Source organism: Grampus griseus (genome assembly GCF_964374135.1).
Source record: "Grampus griseus genome assembly, chromosome: 6".
Lineage (NCBI taxonomy): Eukaryota > Metazoa > Chordata > Mammalia > Artiodactyla > Delphinidae > Grampus > Grampus griseus.
The window spans coordinates 31,530,078-31,546,471 of NC_139000.1; the positions used below are offsets into that span (position 1 = coordinate 31,530,078).

A 16,394-nucleotide genomic window follows, 5' to 3' on the forward strand; every position below is an offset into this window, starting at 1 on the left:
GAATGCAAGGATGGTTCAACATATGCACATAAATCGATGTGATATATCATATTAATAGAATGAAAGAAATCATATCATCTCAAAAGACACAGAAAAAGCATTTGACAAAATCCAACATCTGTTCATGATAAAAACCCTTAACAACTTCAGTATAGAAGGAACATACCTCAACATAATAAAAGGCATATATGACAAGCCCACAGCTAACATCATACTCAATGGGGTAAGGTTGAAAGTGTTTCCTCTAAGATCAGGAGTAAGGCAAGGGTGCCTACACTCACCACTCCTTTTCAACAAAATACTACGAGTCCTAGCCAGAGCAATCAAGCAAGAAAAACAAAAAAGGAATCAGAATGGGAAACGAAGAATTAAAATTGTCTTCATTTGCAGATGACATGATTTTATATATAGAAAATCCTAAATACTTCACAAAACTGTTAGAACTAATCAACAACTTCAGTACAGGTGCAGGATATAAAATTAATATACAAAATCAGTAGTGTTTCTATACATTAAGAGTGATGTGAAAAATAAATAAAAGAATTCCATTTACAGTAGCATCAAAAACAATAAAATACTTAGGAGTAAGTTTAACCAAGGAGGTGAAAAAATCTCTACCCTGAAAACTACAAGACATTGATGAAAGAAACTGAAGAAAATACAAATAGGGCTTCCCTGGTGGCACAGTGGTTGAGAGTCCACCTGCTGATGCAGGGGACACGGGTTCATGCCTTGGTCCGGGAAGATCCCACATGCTGCAGAGCGGTTAGGCCCGTGAGCCATGGTCGCTGAGCGTGCGCGTCCGGAGCCTGTGCTCCACAACAGGAGAGGCCACAGCAGTGAGAGGCCCGTGTACCGCAAAAAAAAAAAAAGAAAAAAAGAAAATGCAAATAAATGGAAGGGTATTCCGTGTTCATGGATTGGAAGAATTAATATTGTTAAAATATCTATGCTACCCAAAGCCATTTATAGATTCAATCCCTATCAAGATTCCAATAGCTTTTAAAAAAATAAACAGAATTAGAGGGACTTCCCTGGTGTTCCAGTGCTTAAGACTCCACGCTCCTAATGCAGGAGGCCTGGGTTTGATCCCTGATCAGGGAACTAGATCCCACATGCCGCAACTAAGAGTTTGCATTCCGCAACTAAAAGATACCGCATGCCGCAACTAAAGATCCCGCATGCCACAACCAAGATGCGGCACAGCCAAATAATAAATAAATAAATAATAAATATGGGGAAAAAACAGAAGTAGAATAATACCAAAATTTATATAGAAACACAAAATAGCCAAAGCAATCCTGAGAAAGAATAAAGCATCACACTTCCTGATTTCAAGCTACACTATAAACCTATAGTAATCAAAACAGTATAAATGGAATAAAAATAGACACATAGACCAACAGGACAGAATTTAGAGCCCAGAAATAAACCCATATATAAATAGTCAACTAATATTTGACAAGGGAGCCAAGAATACTCAATGGAGAAAAGACAGTCTCTTCAGTAAATGGTACTGGGAAAATTAAATATTCACATGTGAAAGGATGAAACTAGAACCCTATTTTACACCACTCACAGAAATGAACTCAAAGTGGATTAAAGACTTAAATAAAAGACCAGAAACCACAAAACTCCTCGAAGAAAACACAGGAAAAAGTTCCATAACGTGGGTCTTTGCAGTGATTTCCTAGAAACAACACTTAAAGCATAAGCAACAAAATAAAAAATAAGTGGGACTACATCAAACTAAAAAGCTTCTGCACAGCAAAAGAAATGATCAACAGAATAAAAAAGGCAACCTACAAATGCAAAAAAAAAATTTGCAAACCATGTATATGATAAGAGGTTAATATCCAAAGTATATAAAGAAGTCATACAACTAGATAGCAAATAATAATAATAATCCAATGTGCAAGGAACCTGAATAGAAATTTTCCCAAGATATAAAGATGGCCGACAGGTATATAAAAAGGTGTTCAACATCACTAATCGTCAAGGAAATGCAAATCAAAATCACAGTGAGAGGGACTTCCCTGGTGGCGCAGTGGTTAAGAATCTGCTTGCCAATGCAGGGGACACAGGTTTGATCCCTGGTCCAGGAAAATCCCACATGCTGTGGAGCAACTAAGCCTGTGCGCCACAGCTGCTGAGCACGCACGCCACAGCTTCTGAAGCCCGTGTGCCTAGAGCCCGGGTTCCACAAGAGAAGCCACAGCACTGAGAAGCCCGCGCACCACAACGAAGAGTAGCCCCTGCTCACTGCAACTAGAGAAAGCCTCCGTGCAGCATGAAGACCCAACGCAGCCAAAAATAAAAATAAATCTATAAAAAAACCCACAATGAGATATCATATCCATTAGAACAGTTGTCATCAAAAAGACAAGAGAAAAGTGCTGGTGAGAATGTGGAGAAAACGGGACCCTCCTGCACTGTTAGTGAGAATGTAAATTGGTGCAGCCACTATGCAGGTTCCTCAAAAAATTAAAAATAGAGCTACCATATGATCCAGCAGTCCCACTACAGGGTATATATCTGAAGGAAATGAAGAGACATCTGCACCCCTATGTTCATAGTAGTAGTATTTACAATAGCCAGAACATGGAAACAACCTAAGTGTCCACTGATGGATGAACAAATAAAGAAGTTGTGGAATATATATATATATACACACACACATTAGATTATTATATATATTATATATACACACAGTAGAATATTATTCAGCCTAAAATAAGAAGGAAATCCTGCCATTTGCAACAACATGGATGGACCTTGAGGGCATTATGCTAAGTGAAATAAATCAGAGAAAGACAACTACTGTATTATTTCACTTACATGTGAAATCTTCAAAAACAAAAACAAAAAAACCCAAACTCATAGAAAAGGAAATCAGATTTGTGGTTATTAGAGGAGGGGAATTGGATGAAAGTGATCAAAAGGTGCAGATTTCCAGTTGTAAGACAAATAAGTACCGGGGATGTAACGTACAGCATGATGACTGTAGCTAACACTGCTTTATGGTATATATGAAAGCTGTTAAAGAGTAAATCTTAAGAGTTCGCATCACAAGGAAGAAAATCCTTTTTATCTGTGTGAGATGACGGATGTTAACTAAACTTATTGTGGTAATCATTTCACAGTATATGTAAATCCATGCTGTCACCTTAAACTTATACAGCGCCATATGCCAATTCTATCACAATAAAAATCGGGGGGAAAAGCGAACAGCTAGAGCTAGGAGAGGCCAACATTCCAAATCAGTGCTGTCTGGTCCAACAGCCAAATACTGCTGAGGACTTGGTGGGGATGATCAGGGGGTTTTAAGAATAGTGACAAATGTAAGAGCTGAATTTTACTAAGATCAGTGTGTTGGAGGGCAGAGCCTGGGGCGGGAGAGAGGGGAGGGGCACCAGGATGATGCTATATTTACCTCTAGTGCTTTTCTCATGGTGTTTATCCCATGTGCACTCCCAAACCTCTTATTGAGCACAGATGTTTCGGAGCCTCCTAAGGAAAGCTGCACCAGTGTTCATGATCCATGGCTGATTAACTACTGGTGAGCCTACAGGGTGCAGAGGGCAGCAGGCCCTGTGCCTGATGTTACAATACACCAACCGGGACATAAGCTTCTTCCCAAATGCTCGAAGCTCCTTGCAGTGCTTGGGGCAGCCCCTCCCTCCTGCCCTAAAGGCTGATTTCAGTCGAACTACATCCTTCTTCCTTTCTTTTCCTGGAGCGTGACAAACCGTGGCACCCCTTTACTAGAACATGTACCACATTTCCAAAAAGCCAAGTGTAGAGAGAAGCGAGAGTTAACAGGACAATACCGCTCTGCAGTCAGTTCTTCCACACCCCCGCTCTGTGGGCAGAGGACTTGTCAGGAAGCCTGGGTGTTGGCTGAAGCTCTAACAGCTCCGGCTTTCAGGGGGGCACAGCTGCCACCTCATCGACTCTGGTATGGAGACCGAGGCTGTGTCTCATGGTCCTAGTGGTCAGTCACAGCCTCTGTTCTCCCCTTCTCAGGGAGAACGTGCGCGCCTGGTTTGCTGAGAATCCGAGCACACCCAATCATCCCTTTCAGCCCGGGGCGCAGGGCGCTTGTTATGGTCTAGCCTAACCTTGTTTATTCACCTCAGAACATGCTGGAGGACCCGATGGGAACAGCCTTACACAGCAACTCCTCTTCACCACAGCAACTTTCCAGCCCAGCCTAGCTTGTCCAGTATCCAGTTTCAACCTTTAAAATAGTCAAGTCTTGACTGGTAATAAAACTCAGACACTTAGACAAAGCTTCATTTTCTCTGGGCCCCAGGTTCAATCTGCTCACCCCATCCTGTGCGTTTTCCAGTCAGCCTGCCTCCCCGCCGCCCCCGGGCACGTCTCCTGTGATGGCGGCCTGCATTTATGGGAGGTCGTGTGCCAAGCCCCGTTCCCAACTCCAGCCTTCGGTGCCCCTGAGGTTTGCTGTCGGACACCACACACTGTCCCCGGACAGCACTTAGGGCTCCTGTGCTTCAAATGGAAGACATATATGGCCATAGCGGAATCAATAAAAGGATTTTTACTGTCACCAGACACAGGACTTGCCACGGTGTGCAGCTTCCCAGAAACCCTTTGGGAGTCGATGTCCTGGGACTCGGAATTGCACAGTGGTGCAGCCAGAGGGGGCCTGTGTAATTGCCTCCCCAGATAGGTGCACAGACTATGAGTCCACTGTTCTTGGGGGGAATGACTGAAGGCTCATTTGCTGCTATGGACACTTACTGACAGGACCTGTCAGCTGCTGACTCTTCAAAGGAGTCAAAGGACAGTGTGATGGGGAGGCACTGCAGCTGGGGAGCAGCTGTGGGGCCTGACGTGGCAAACCTTGTGGGCTTGTTTGGACCCCAGGTGTCAGCTGAAATACTTCACAAAAAGTTCCTCTGGGATGGTAGCCAGTGCACGTCCTGGCAGGACGCCCCAAGGAGGGGGAGCAGGGACCCTTCCCATCTGTGGCTTCAGAGGCCGACGGTCTCAGCTGCAGGCCAGGGCTGGCTCTGGAGCCTGAGGTTGATGAACCTATCTGTGCTTCAGTTTCCTCACTCATGGAATGGGGAGAAGAACAGTAATCCCAGTATCCCTCACAGGGTGACTGAGGATTTTAAATGAGTTAATACACGTAAAACTGCTTAGAACAGTGTCCGGCCCAAGTGCCTGATGAATTCAACTACCAGTATTAGTAACAGTGCTAACAACAACATCCCCCATAACAACATTACCTTGATGCATGAGAGACCATCCAGGCAGCCTGTCCTCCAGCCTGTCCTAAGGTGCAGAGTGCAAGGTCGGCCTCCGCCTCCATTATTTTGACCACAGCAGACACTACCTTTACTGAGAATGTAAGGGAAAGGCCCCTGGACTCAAGTCAGAAAGAACTTCGAGTGCTGGGTCTGACCATCAGGACAGGTCTTTTTTCCTGAGACCATTGCTTGTCTGAAAAACAGGGACGCTGATCCCTATCGTGACGGCTTCCTGGCGATGGTTGGGAGAGCCAAGGGGTCAGGCATGAGACGACTTTGTAAACAGCCACGAGCCTGAACGGATGTGAAGACGCACTACAGCGAAGGCCGTGCAGGTCGCCCGGCTCTGGGTTAGGAGGCTTTGGCATGACAGTCCCTGAGGCCTCTCCCTGGACCTCACAAGCCGCTCAGCCCTCCCTCTGCCAACAGCAGGGTTTCTTCGGCCCTTTTATCTCCTGACAGAGGCACACCTGCACTCGTAGTGATCTGCTTGCTTTGTTCCCCCGTAAAACTCCCTCTCTCTGGAGATGGAGACCACATGACCCCCACCTGGGGCCGACGGTCCGGCCCTCCCCTGGGCGTGGTCATCACTGAAAGGCCTAATCTGGATGGAGGCCCTCCTGGGGCCTGCAGTGTGAAGGAGACTGTGAGATATGTGAAAACTTGTAGCACAGCACTCTTCCAGTCCTCCCAGAATTACCCCCTGAGGGTGTTCACCTCAGGGTTTCGGTAAGCCTCCTCCACCACTCCCAGCTCCTACCCCACATTCTGAGCTTGACTGAGGCTCACACAGGTTTTTGTGATAAATTTCAGTCACTTAATCCACTGTCTCTAATTCCTGTGTAGTAAAGAAGGAAGACAAAATACCTTAAATGTGTAGTGCTTTAGAATTTACAAAGCACACGTCATCTCATTCTAGCAACCTGTCACGTGAACAGGACGGGTGTGGCAATTGTTAAATCCCATTTTACAGAGGAGGAAACTCAGGGTCAGGGAGGCTGAGTGATTTGCTCAAGGTCAGATAACCTCTTAGAGCTTCACCTGAAACTTAGGCTTCATGGTTTTTCATTTGCACCAGGCTATCCTGGGTACTTTCCTATCTTTCTGGGTAAAAACACCTTCCAAATAGCTTACCCAATATAAATTACTAAGATATACACATGTGTGACTCTCATGGGTTGGCTCAATAAAATTGGCCTTGTCATGGCAGCACATGGAATTCACTAGAAAGTATCACAGAGCACAGGGGGTATCACATCAGGGGGATTAGGACAGACACAGCGCCAAAAAGATGCGGTGGCATCCCATCTTCCTACCTTCTCCAGGCCCGCTGGATGACCGCTGCTGCCTTGTTCTTTTTGCGAAACAGCTCTTTCCTGCTTCTTTCTCTCTGTATTATCTGCAGCCGCAGCTCTACGGGGAGAAGGTCAATATTCACACTCTGCCCAGAGAGGGGACCAGGTGCTGGATCAGTCTCCTTAGATAGCTGAGTGTCCTCCAACAGGGCGGATGTACCCAGCTTCCTGACTCCTGACCTCAACACCTCTGTGCTCGATGGCAAATCTGAGTGGGTCCCTCCTGCGAGCTTGTCCTGCGTCACTGTGTTTCTTGGCATCCGGTGGTGGAGAGGACTCTGCCCAGCATGGACGGCCTCCCCCTTGGCACTGCCAGGCCGGCTGGACCCAGCCGGGGAGCGCCTCCCTCCTCTGAGCTCCTGGCTGCGCCTTTTCTGGGAGGCACATTTGGCCTTGGGTGCTGCATCCTGCCGCCGGCTGGGCTTCCAGTGGCCGTCCTGCTGTGGAAGGCTTGCAGCTGCCCAACTGGGGTCCTCTCCTTCCTCAGCAGGCCCAGACGCCCTGACACAGGAGGGCTGCTTCAAGGAGCCTTTCCCCTTGTCACACTGCTTCTCGCCAACTGTCTCACCTCTGGACTTCTCGACAGAGGAGGCTCCTGGACGCCTGTTTCCATCACTGCCTTCACTGGGGCTGAAGTGGACACAGGCAGATCGGCCTTTAGAATGTTCTCTGGATGTTTCTTGGGGAGACAAGGAAGAAGGGGAAGAATCTTTATTGTCCAAAACTTGCATAGTAGGGCAGTTCTGCTCACTGTTCACAAAAAAAAAAAAAAAAAAAAATTCAGACTTGTCCTCTTGTATCACCGTGATAGTGCTGATTACGATTAGGAAAAAATTGTTTAACTTCTATTTCTAGCAACAGTAGGTTAGATAACCTGAAAGCCTTCCCCTACAAATACCTAGAAATGGGACTTCCCCGGTGGTCCAGTGGTTAAGACCCTGCGTTCCCAATGCAGGGGGCCCGAGTTCGATCCGTGGTCAGGGAACTAGATCCCACGTGCCACAACTAAAAGATCCCGCATGCCGCCACTAAGACCCGGTTCAGCCAAATAAGTATTAAAAAAAAAAGACCTATTTCCTGGTGGCGCAGCAGTTTAGAATCCACCTGCCAATGCAAGGGACACAGGTTCGATCCCTTGTCCAGGAAGATCCCACATGCCATGGAGCAACTAAGCCCGTGCGCCACAACTACTGAGCCTGTGCTCTAGAGCCCGTGCGCCACAACTACTGAGTCTGCACGCCTAGAGCCCATGCTCTGCAACAAGAGAAGCCACTGCAATGAAAAGCCCAAGCATCGCAAGTAAGAGTAGCCCCTGCTCACCGCAACTAGAGAAAGCCCATGCGCAGCAAGGAAGACCCAATGCAGCCAAAAATAAAATAAAATGTAAAAAAAAAGATATTATAAAAAAGTACCTAGAAATGCAGACTAAAATATTTATAATAAACATTACTTTAAAAGCACCACAGTGCCTTCAAGAAAATAAAGGAAATTCCTGGGGGCCAAAAACAAAGGGAAAACTGAGAACCCAAGTGATAAGCTTGTGAGCTGATCCAGCGATTGTCGGGCAAGTGGTAGCGGTGAAGTGGGGCAACGGCTGGTCTTATTAAATAACTGGTTGTTTTAACATCCAGATAAGAACAGAAAATGAGCCTTGCAGGCAGAAAGTTAACTGGAAACAGGACCCTGCATGAAGCCAGGACTCTTGAGGTGGTAGACCCTTGGGAAATGATGGTCCAGATAAAGTATCTTCCCAGCACTGGAAGATGACAAGGAAATTTGTCTCAGCTTAGGTTCAGGATGGGGTAAAGAGTCATGCATGAGAATTTGAAACCAAAGTGCTGTGCCTCACATGGGTTTGGTATTCATTTAATCTCAACCCATAGGAAAAATTAATATAAAAACTAGTCTCAGGGGCTTCCCTGGTGGCGCAGTGGTTGAGAGTCTGCCTGCCGATGCAGGGGACGCGGGTTTGTGCCCTGGTCCGGGAGGATCCCACATACCGCGGAGCAGCTGGGCCCATGAGCCATGGCCGCTGAGCCTGCGCATCCGGAGCCTGTGCTCTGCAATGGGAGAGGCCACAACAGTGAGAGGCCCACGTACCGCAAAAAAAAAAACCCAAAAAAACACTAGTCTCAGGATGGCGGTATCGCAGGGTGCCTCTTAGAAGCAAACACAGTATTGCTTCGGATAGCATGACCTCAACTCAGGCTGCACAGAGGGGACCTCCTGAAAATAACTTCACAATCCCAAATTACAAAATACACAAGGAAACAATCTACCATGAGGAACAGTTAATAGAGAAAATAGGAAGATTAGATCAACAAAAATTTTAGCTAATAGGACAGTGTGTATGCACACTCACACACATGCACTCATTAAACACATAAAAGAAATTTAGAATTTGAGAAAAGAATATATATATATATATTTAAAATAACTAAATACAACATATAAAATAAAAATTTTAGTCTCAATGTGAAAAACAGTGAAGGAACTTCTGCTTTCATAATGGCAGAATTGAAGCATACTCACCCAAAAGGACAATAGAAAAGTTAAACAAAATATTACAAACTACCTGTTTGAAGGCATCAAAGAGCTAACAAGGCAGAAAAAAATATGGGGCCAAGATCCAAGCGAATCAGGCAACCAGGAGATGAGCAGGGCATTTGGGGCCACACATCCCTAGGGAAATGAGGCTCCTTGAGGTTTGGAGGACAAAACTTGGAGTCCAGATCCTGCCAAGAAGCGTTGTTTTGGACTGGGACTCTGGAAGGCTATGTCTTAGGAAAAAGGGTCCACTGGCCATGGATTGACGTTGCAGGGACTGAAGCCCAGCTCTATATCATCTCAGTTTTGGAAACTGGATTAAGGTGAACTTGGATTGTTCTTGCTCCTGAATACCTGAGAGAAGCCAATGTAAATCCTCCCTGGAGGAATTAATATCATGCTAGGCTTCTAGTTATTTCTCTAATTTTTTATATTCAGTGATCCAGTCCTTAGTGAAAAATATACAGGGAGATGAGACAAGACAAAATTGAGAGAGGGAGGGAGGGAGAGAGAATAGACAATGAAACAGACACACATTGTGTTTTCAGAAACAGACTTTAAAATAACTATTCTTAAGTGCAAAAGAGTATATAAACTATACTACTCTTCATGTAAGAAACAAGAGGATATAAGAAAATATACTTGTACCTGGGACTTCCCTGGTTGCGCAGTGGTTAAGGCTCTGCGCTCCCAATGCAGGGGGCCTGGGTTCCATCCCTGGTCCAGGAACTAGATCCCACATGCATGCCACAACTAAGAAGCCCACATGCCACAACTAAGGAGCCCGCCTGCTGCAACTAAGACCTGACTCAACCAAATTAAAAACAAACAAACAAACAAACAAAAGAAACTGGTATGGTTTAAAAAAAAGAAAGAATGTATTTGTATCTTCTCATTTGTACAAAAGAAATATAGAAAGGATAATGTAGCAACTGAAGAGATTGGATCCTTATGGGGATGGAGTGGGAAAGGGAAAGAAAGAAGAGGGAAATGGAAACTGAGTAGTAGGATGAGGAGGGAGCAACACTTCTCTGAGTAAACCTTTCTGTGTAGCTCTGACTCTTATAACCATTATAATGTTTCACACACACCAAAACAAAACAAAATTAAAAACCAATTAATTAAAACAAGATACAACTACACATCTACTAGAATGGTGAAAATCAAAAACACTGACAACACCAAATGCTGATGTGCGTGACAAGCAACAGGAACTCTCATTCATTGCTGGTGGAACGCAGAATGGTGCAGCCACTTTGGAAGACTGTTTGGCAGTGTCTTATGAAACTGAGCATGTTCTTACCATACAGTCCAGCAATCTTGCTCTTTGGTATTTCCCCAAACGAATTAAAACCTTATGTCCACCCAACATCCTGCATATGGATGTTTATAGTAGCTTTATTCATAATTGTCCAAAACTGGAGCAACCAAGATGTCCTTCAGTAGGTGAACAGATAAACTGTGGTACATCCAGACAATGGAATTTTATTTTTTTGGCTGCATCGTATGGCATGTGGGATCTTAGTTCCCCCACCAAGGATCGAACCCCAGGCCCCTGCAGTGGAAGCACAGAGTCTTAACCACTGGACCACCAGAGAAGTCCCCAGACAATGGAATATTATTCAGCAATAAAAAGAAATAAACTAAAAGAAAATGAGCTAAAAGTGAAATGTGTACCAAAAAGAAATAAGCTACCAAGCCATGCAGAATATTAAGTGAAATATTACTTTACTTGCATGAATATTACTAGTACATATTATTAAGTGAAGGAGGCCACTCTGAAAAGGCCATATACTATATAATTCCAACTATATCACCTTCTGGAAAAAGGCAAAACTATGGAGATCCTAAATGGCTCAGTGGTTACCAGGGGTTTGGGGACGAGAGTGACGCATAGGCAGAGCACAGTGGAGTTTTAGGGCAGTGTGATGGTTAATTTTATGTGTCAACTTGACTAGCATAAGGGATGCCCATATAGCTGATAAAACATTATTTCTGGGTGTGTCTGTGAGGGTGTCTCCAGAAGAGATTAGCATTTGAGTTGGTAGTCTGAGTAAAGAAGATCACCCTCGCTAAGGCAGGTGGGCACTGTCCAGTCTGTTCAGGGCCTAAATAGAACAAAACCGTGGAGGAAGTGTGATTTTTGTGCTCTTTGCTTGAGCTGGGACATCCATTTTCGCCTGCCCTTGGACACAGGTGTTCCTGTTTATCAGGCTTTTAGACTTGGACCAGGATTTGTACCATTAGCCCCTCAATTTCTAAACCTTTGGACGCAGACTCATAGCATCTGCTCTCCTGTGCTTAAGCCTTTGGACTCACTGAATCACACCACCAACTTTCCTGGGTCTCCAGCTTACAGATGGCAGACTGCGGGTCTTCTCAGCCTCCATAATCAAGTGAGCAAATTTCTATACCAAATCTCTCGATATGTCTGTCTGTCTGTCTGTCTATCTATCTATCTATCTAACTGGTTCTGTTTCTCTGGAGACCCCTAATACGGGCAGTGAAACTATTCTGTATGACACAATGCAGGATACAAGTCATTATACATTTGTGAAAACCCACAGAATGTAGAACACCAGGTGTGAATCCTGATGTAAATTGGACTTGGGTGATAATGATGTGTCAGTGTAGGTCATCAATTGTAGCAAACGTGCTAAGCTGGGTGTTGATGTTAGGGAGTATGTACATGTGTGGGAGTAGGAGTATGTGGGAACTCTCTGTACTTTCTGCTCAGTTTTGCTGTGAACTTAAAACTGCTCTAAAAAGCAAACTTTATTAAAAAGAAGAGAAAAAAGAAAAATAATAAAGAGACGGCTAGATATCCTTAGATACTAATAGCTAGTAATGATAAAGATAACGTGATTTAGGTATTAGTAGAGATAGATCAGTGAGAAAGAATAGAATGCTAAAAATATTCCCATATATGAAAATAAACAATAAAGATAGCATTTTGAATTTGTGGACCCAGGAGATGAGGTGCTCACAGGCCCTGGGTATGACCCCAGAGAGTGATGCTATACTCCTTCAGAAGTCATTATTCACAAGCCTACTGCCAGCACTGCAGCTCAGGATTATTCCATGTTTATGGCTAGAACAACTGCTTATTCTCTAAAAAGAAATCATTCAATTCCAACCTCACTATATAACGAAATATAGATAGTAAAAATTAGAAAATATATGTATTTATTAGATCTTAAAGTGGGAAAAAGCTTTTCTTGGCATAAAACCACAAAGAAAAAAATCTCAGAAGAAAAAAATGAAACAGAATTAAAAGGTAAACAAAAAAAGTTCATTATATATGACAGAGAAAGGTTACTATCCTTATTACATAAAGACCTTTTAGAAATACTAAGAAAATGAAAAACCAATTTAAAAATTGACAGTGGAGGGCTTCCCTCATGGCGCAGTGGTTGAGAGTCCGCCTGCCGATGCAGGGGAGAAGGGTTTGTGCCCCAGTCCGGGAAGATCCCACGTGCCGTGGAGCGGCTGGGCCCATGAGCCATGGCCGCTAAGCCTGTGCGTCCGGAGCCTGTGCTCTGCAACGTGAGAGGCCACAACAGTGAGAGGCCCGCATACAGCAAAAAAAAAAAAAAAAAAAAAAAATTGACAGCAGACATCAGTGAATAATCCAGAAAATAGATACACAAAGCCAATAAAAATATGACAAAATTCCATCTTACTAACTAGGATTTAGTAAAACCATTATTTGCCTAAGTGTTTGGAGAGAGTTTTTTGGTTTTTGCTTTTGCAAGGGTGAAACAAACATCTGAAACCTTCCTGGATTCCAAGAAGTCTGGCAGCATGTTTTTTTTTGGGTTTTTGTTTTTAAATTTTCTTTTATTTATTTTCTATTTATCTTTTATTTACTTTCTAAATTTTCTATCTATCTATTTATTTATTTGGCTGCTTTGCATCTTCGTTGCTGTGCATGGGCTTTCTCTAGTTGCGGCGACCAGGGGCTACTCTTCATTGCGGTGCGCGGGTTTCTCATTGCGGTGGCTTCTCTTGTTGTGGAGCACGGGCTTTAGGCGCGCGGGCTTCAGTAGTTGTGGCACGTGGGCTCAGTAGTTGTGGCTCGCAGGCTGTAGAGCGCAGGCTCAGTAGTCACGGCGCATGGGCTTAGTTGCTCCACGGCATGTGGGATCTTCCTGGACCAGGGCTTGAACCCGTGTCCCCTGCATTGGCAGGCAGATTCTTAACAACTGAGCCACCGGGGAAGTCCCTGGCAGCATGTTTAAAGAGCCATAAAAATTAGAGGTATATACAAAAACTTATATGAAAGGCTGTTTAGTTTATATGTCCAACACAGTCATGATTAAACAAAGCATGCTGTATTCATAATTTGATATAAGGCTAAGCAGCTAGTAACATTTTTGTTGAAAACAAAGAAATTATGTAAGAACATCTCAAAACAGGATGCCCACAATTTTCTGAATTAAAAAAAAGTTATAGTAGAAGGGTTTGTATAGTTTAAGATTAAGGAGGATTTTAATTTTTTCTTCTTTGTTCTTTTCTCTGATTTTAATTTTTTGGTAATGTACATTAAGTAATTTTATAATTATGAGAAAATGTCATTTTCTGTTTAAATAAAAGGTACCCAACTACCAAAAAAAAAAAAGAACAGTAATTAGAATCAGCTAGGATGTGGGAAAGAACCCAAAATGGAATAAAAACAATAACAAATAAACCTAACACTATTACAAGATCAGATCAGGTAACCACACTAAAAAGGTGGAGAAGAAGGGAACTCACCCAAGTAACTTTATAAAATCATATTTTGGCTGAGTACTGTAAGACTAAGGACAAAAAGAAATGTATGTAAATACTATGCTCTATTTAGTAAATTTACTTCTCAAAGGGGTATGGGTTGGCAATTCTGAATCTACTTTACGTGTATACTAGGATTGAACAAATAAGCATATATATCATAGATAATGGGAGCCAGGTCTTTCACTGTTGGAGAAAAAAATTTCAAATAAAAAGATAAAAGCTAGAATAAACCCTGTGGTGTTGGATGGAATTGGAGGTAACAGTGTGAAATCAGTGTGTGTGTGGATGTGTGTATGTGTGTGTGTGTGTGTGTGTGTAATACACATATACACTGATAGGTGCACAAATAGATATAAATATTTCTCAGTTCTCTCTGCTGAAAGGGTTTAGGAGCAATGACAGTCCCAGAGTAGTATACACACCTAGCACTCAGATCTTGGATTCTAATACCATCTCCAACAAAAGGAACCAGGTTCCTTGGAGAAGTGGTTGATTCCAGGGCCTTGGGTAGGGGAGGAATATAATGAGATTTCATATTGAAGGGACCAATATGCTCACAGAGAGGAAAATGGATTAGGGGAGTCAGAGTAGATAAGTAAGACCAGTTAGGAAGCTACTGCAACAGTCCAAGTTAGAGATGAAGGTAAGCAAATGTTAGGTAGACTATGTGGTGGTGGTGGATGAGATACAAAGAATGATTTGAAAGCTATTTAGGAAGTAAAGGTGACAAGACCCGGTGACAGATTGGATTTTGAGTGGTAAAGGAAAAGAAGATAATGATCAGATTTTTACTCCTGGGATGGACATACAGATGGACAAGTATTGGATATTAACCAATATGAGGAGTAGTTTTACATGAAATCATGATCAGTTCTGTCTTGGACAGGTTGAGTTTGAGATGCCTTTGGGACACCTAAATGAGGACATAGTAAATAGCTGAATATACATAATTGGAGTAAGGAAAAGACGTCAAGGAGTCTCTGGTATCTAGACGGTAATAGAGTTTGCTGCCTTAGACACTGCACATGTGCCAAATGTAAGGGCCCCCTGATACTCCCACCAATCATACCCACTAGCCCTGGCAGCCCATATGGTGAGAATAAGAAAACATCAGGGATGGCCTTTAAAATAGTGAGTTTCTCCTCCACTAGACTCTCCTGAGAACCACACTGACTCAAAGACAGCTTTATTCCACCACCTCCCACAAGCACTCTGCTGCCAAGTCATTGCAATTCTACCTCTCAAGTCCATCCGCTTCTCATCACCCTGCTGCTACTGTGCCTTAGTATAGGCCCTATGTGGCCCTCCAAATCCATCCTCCACCCAGTCACAGTGGTCTTTCTAAATAGTGTCTCCTTCCTCTCTTTCCTTCCCCCCTTTGAAATAGTAATGAGGTTAATTATAGTAACAGCTCATACTTATAGAGTACTTTAGGCACTGTGTTTAAATCTTTACATGGGTTATCTCATTAATGGTCACAATTTTCTAAGACAGGCATTATTATCTCTCTCTCTCTTTTTTGTTTTTTTGTTTTTTTACAAATAAAGAAAAGGAGGCTTGGAGAGGCTATGTAACCTGCTTAAGATTGTATAGCTAGTAAGTGGTAGGGTCTAAAGCTTACACACTTAGCCATTATGCTCTATACACATTGTAAACAACAAAAAGGGAAGAATAAGGAAGAAGAAAGCAATCACCTGTTAAGAGACCTTAGGCAAGCCCTTCTCTCAGGGCCTCAGGGTGCTGACTTGTTTTGAGGAGGCTGAACTAGATGCTCTCTAACAACCCTCAGGCTCTAATTTATGAAATAGGATAATGGAGAAGAAGAAGTGGTCAACGTTTCCCCTCTCTGGCTTCCTGCTAGGATGCCCATGCTGCAAAGGCTGTACTGCCTGATCACTGATCAGCTGAGGCAGCTGTAACCTCTCTTATGTGGCCAAACATAATGTGGCTTGGGATGTCCTTTGCCCAATTATGTTGGGTTTCCTGGGAACACTGTACTGGAGAAGCCCTGGTCGATGTCCAGTCTTGATTCTTAGAAGTATCTCCCTATTTTCCTCTGTACTCTGGCCTCTTGGGCAGGTCAGCAAGGGCAAAGGCTGCCCGTGAAACTGGAGCTGCCTCTCCTTACACCTGAATCAGGCTCACGGGCCTCCCTTCTTCCAACTCTCCCCAAAGTCTGGATGCTGGGCTTCTCTGAGCCTGTTTGCATATCTGAATCTGGCTTTTCCCAGAGGTCTCTTATTCAGGACACCACGTCCTGCCCTCAAATGAATGAGGAGCTCTCCTGCCTCTCAACTGTTCTAGAACACTAATTTTCAAAACTTTTTGACAATAACCCATACCAAGAAATAAATCTTAAATTGTGGCCCAGTATACTCATCTGCATGTATACAAACACACACACATGCACACATACACCCCTATGTACAAAGACATA

At 43.6% G+C, this 16,394-nt stretch overlaps 1 protein-coding gene across 1 annotated transcript in view; it reads right to left on the bottom strand.

Annotated features, from left to right (window-relative positions):
* INVS (inversin) overlaps nt 1-16,394 on the bottom strand; it is a 142,465-nt gene that overhangs the window by 10,034 nt on the left and 116,037 nt on the right. The window contains 1 exon segment of the mRNA XM_082656550.1: nt 6,599-7,316. Coding sequence (XP_082512676.1) covers nt 6,599-7,316 — 718 coding nt within the window.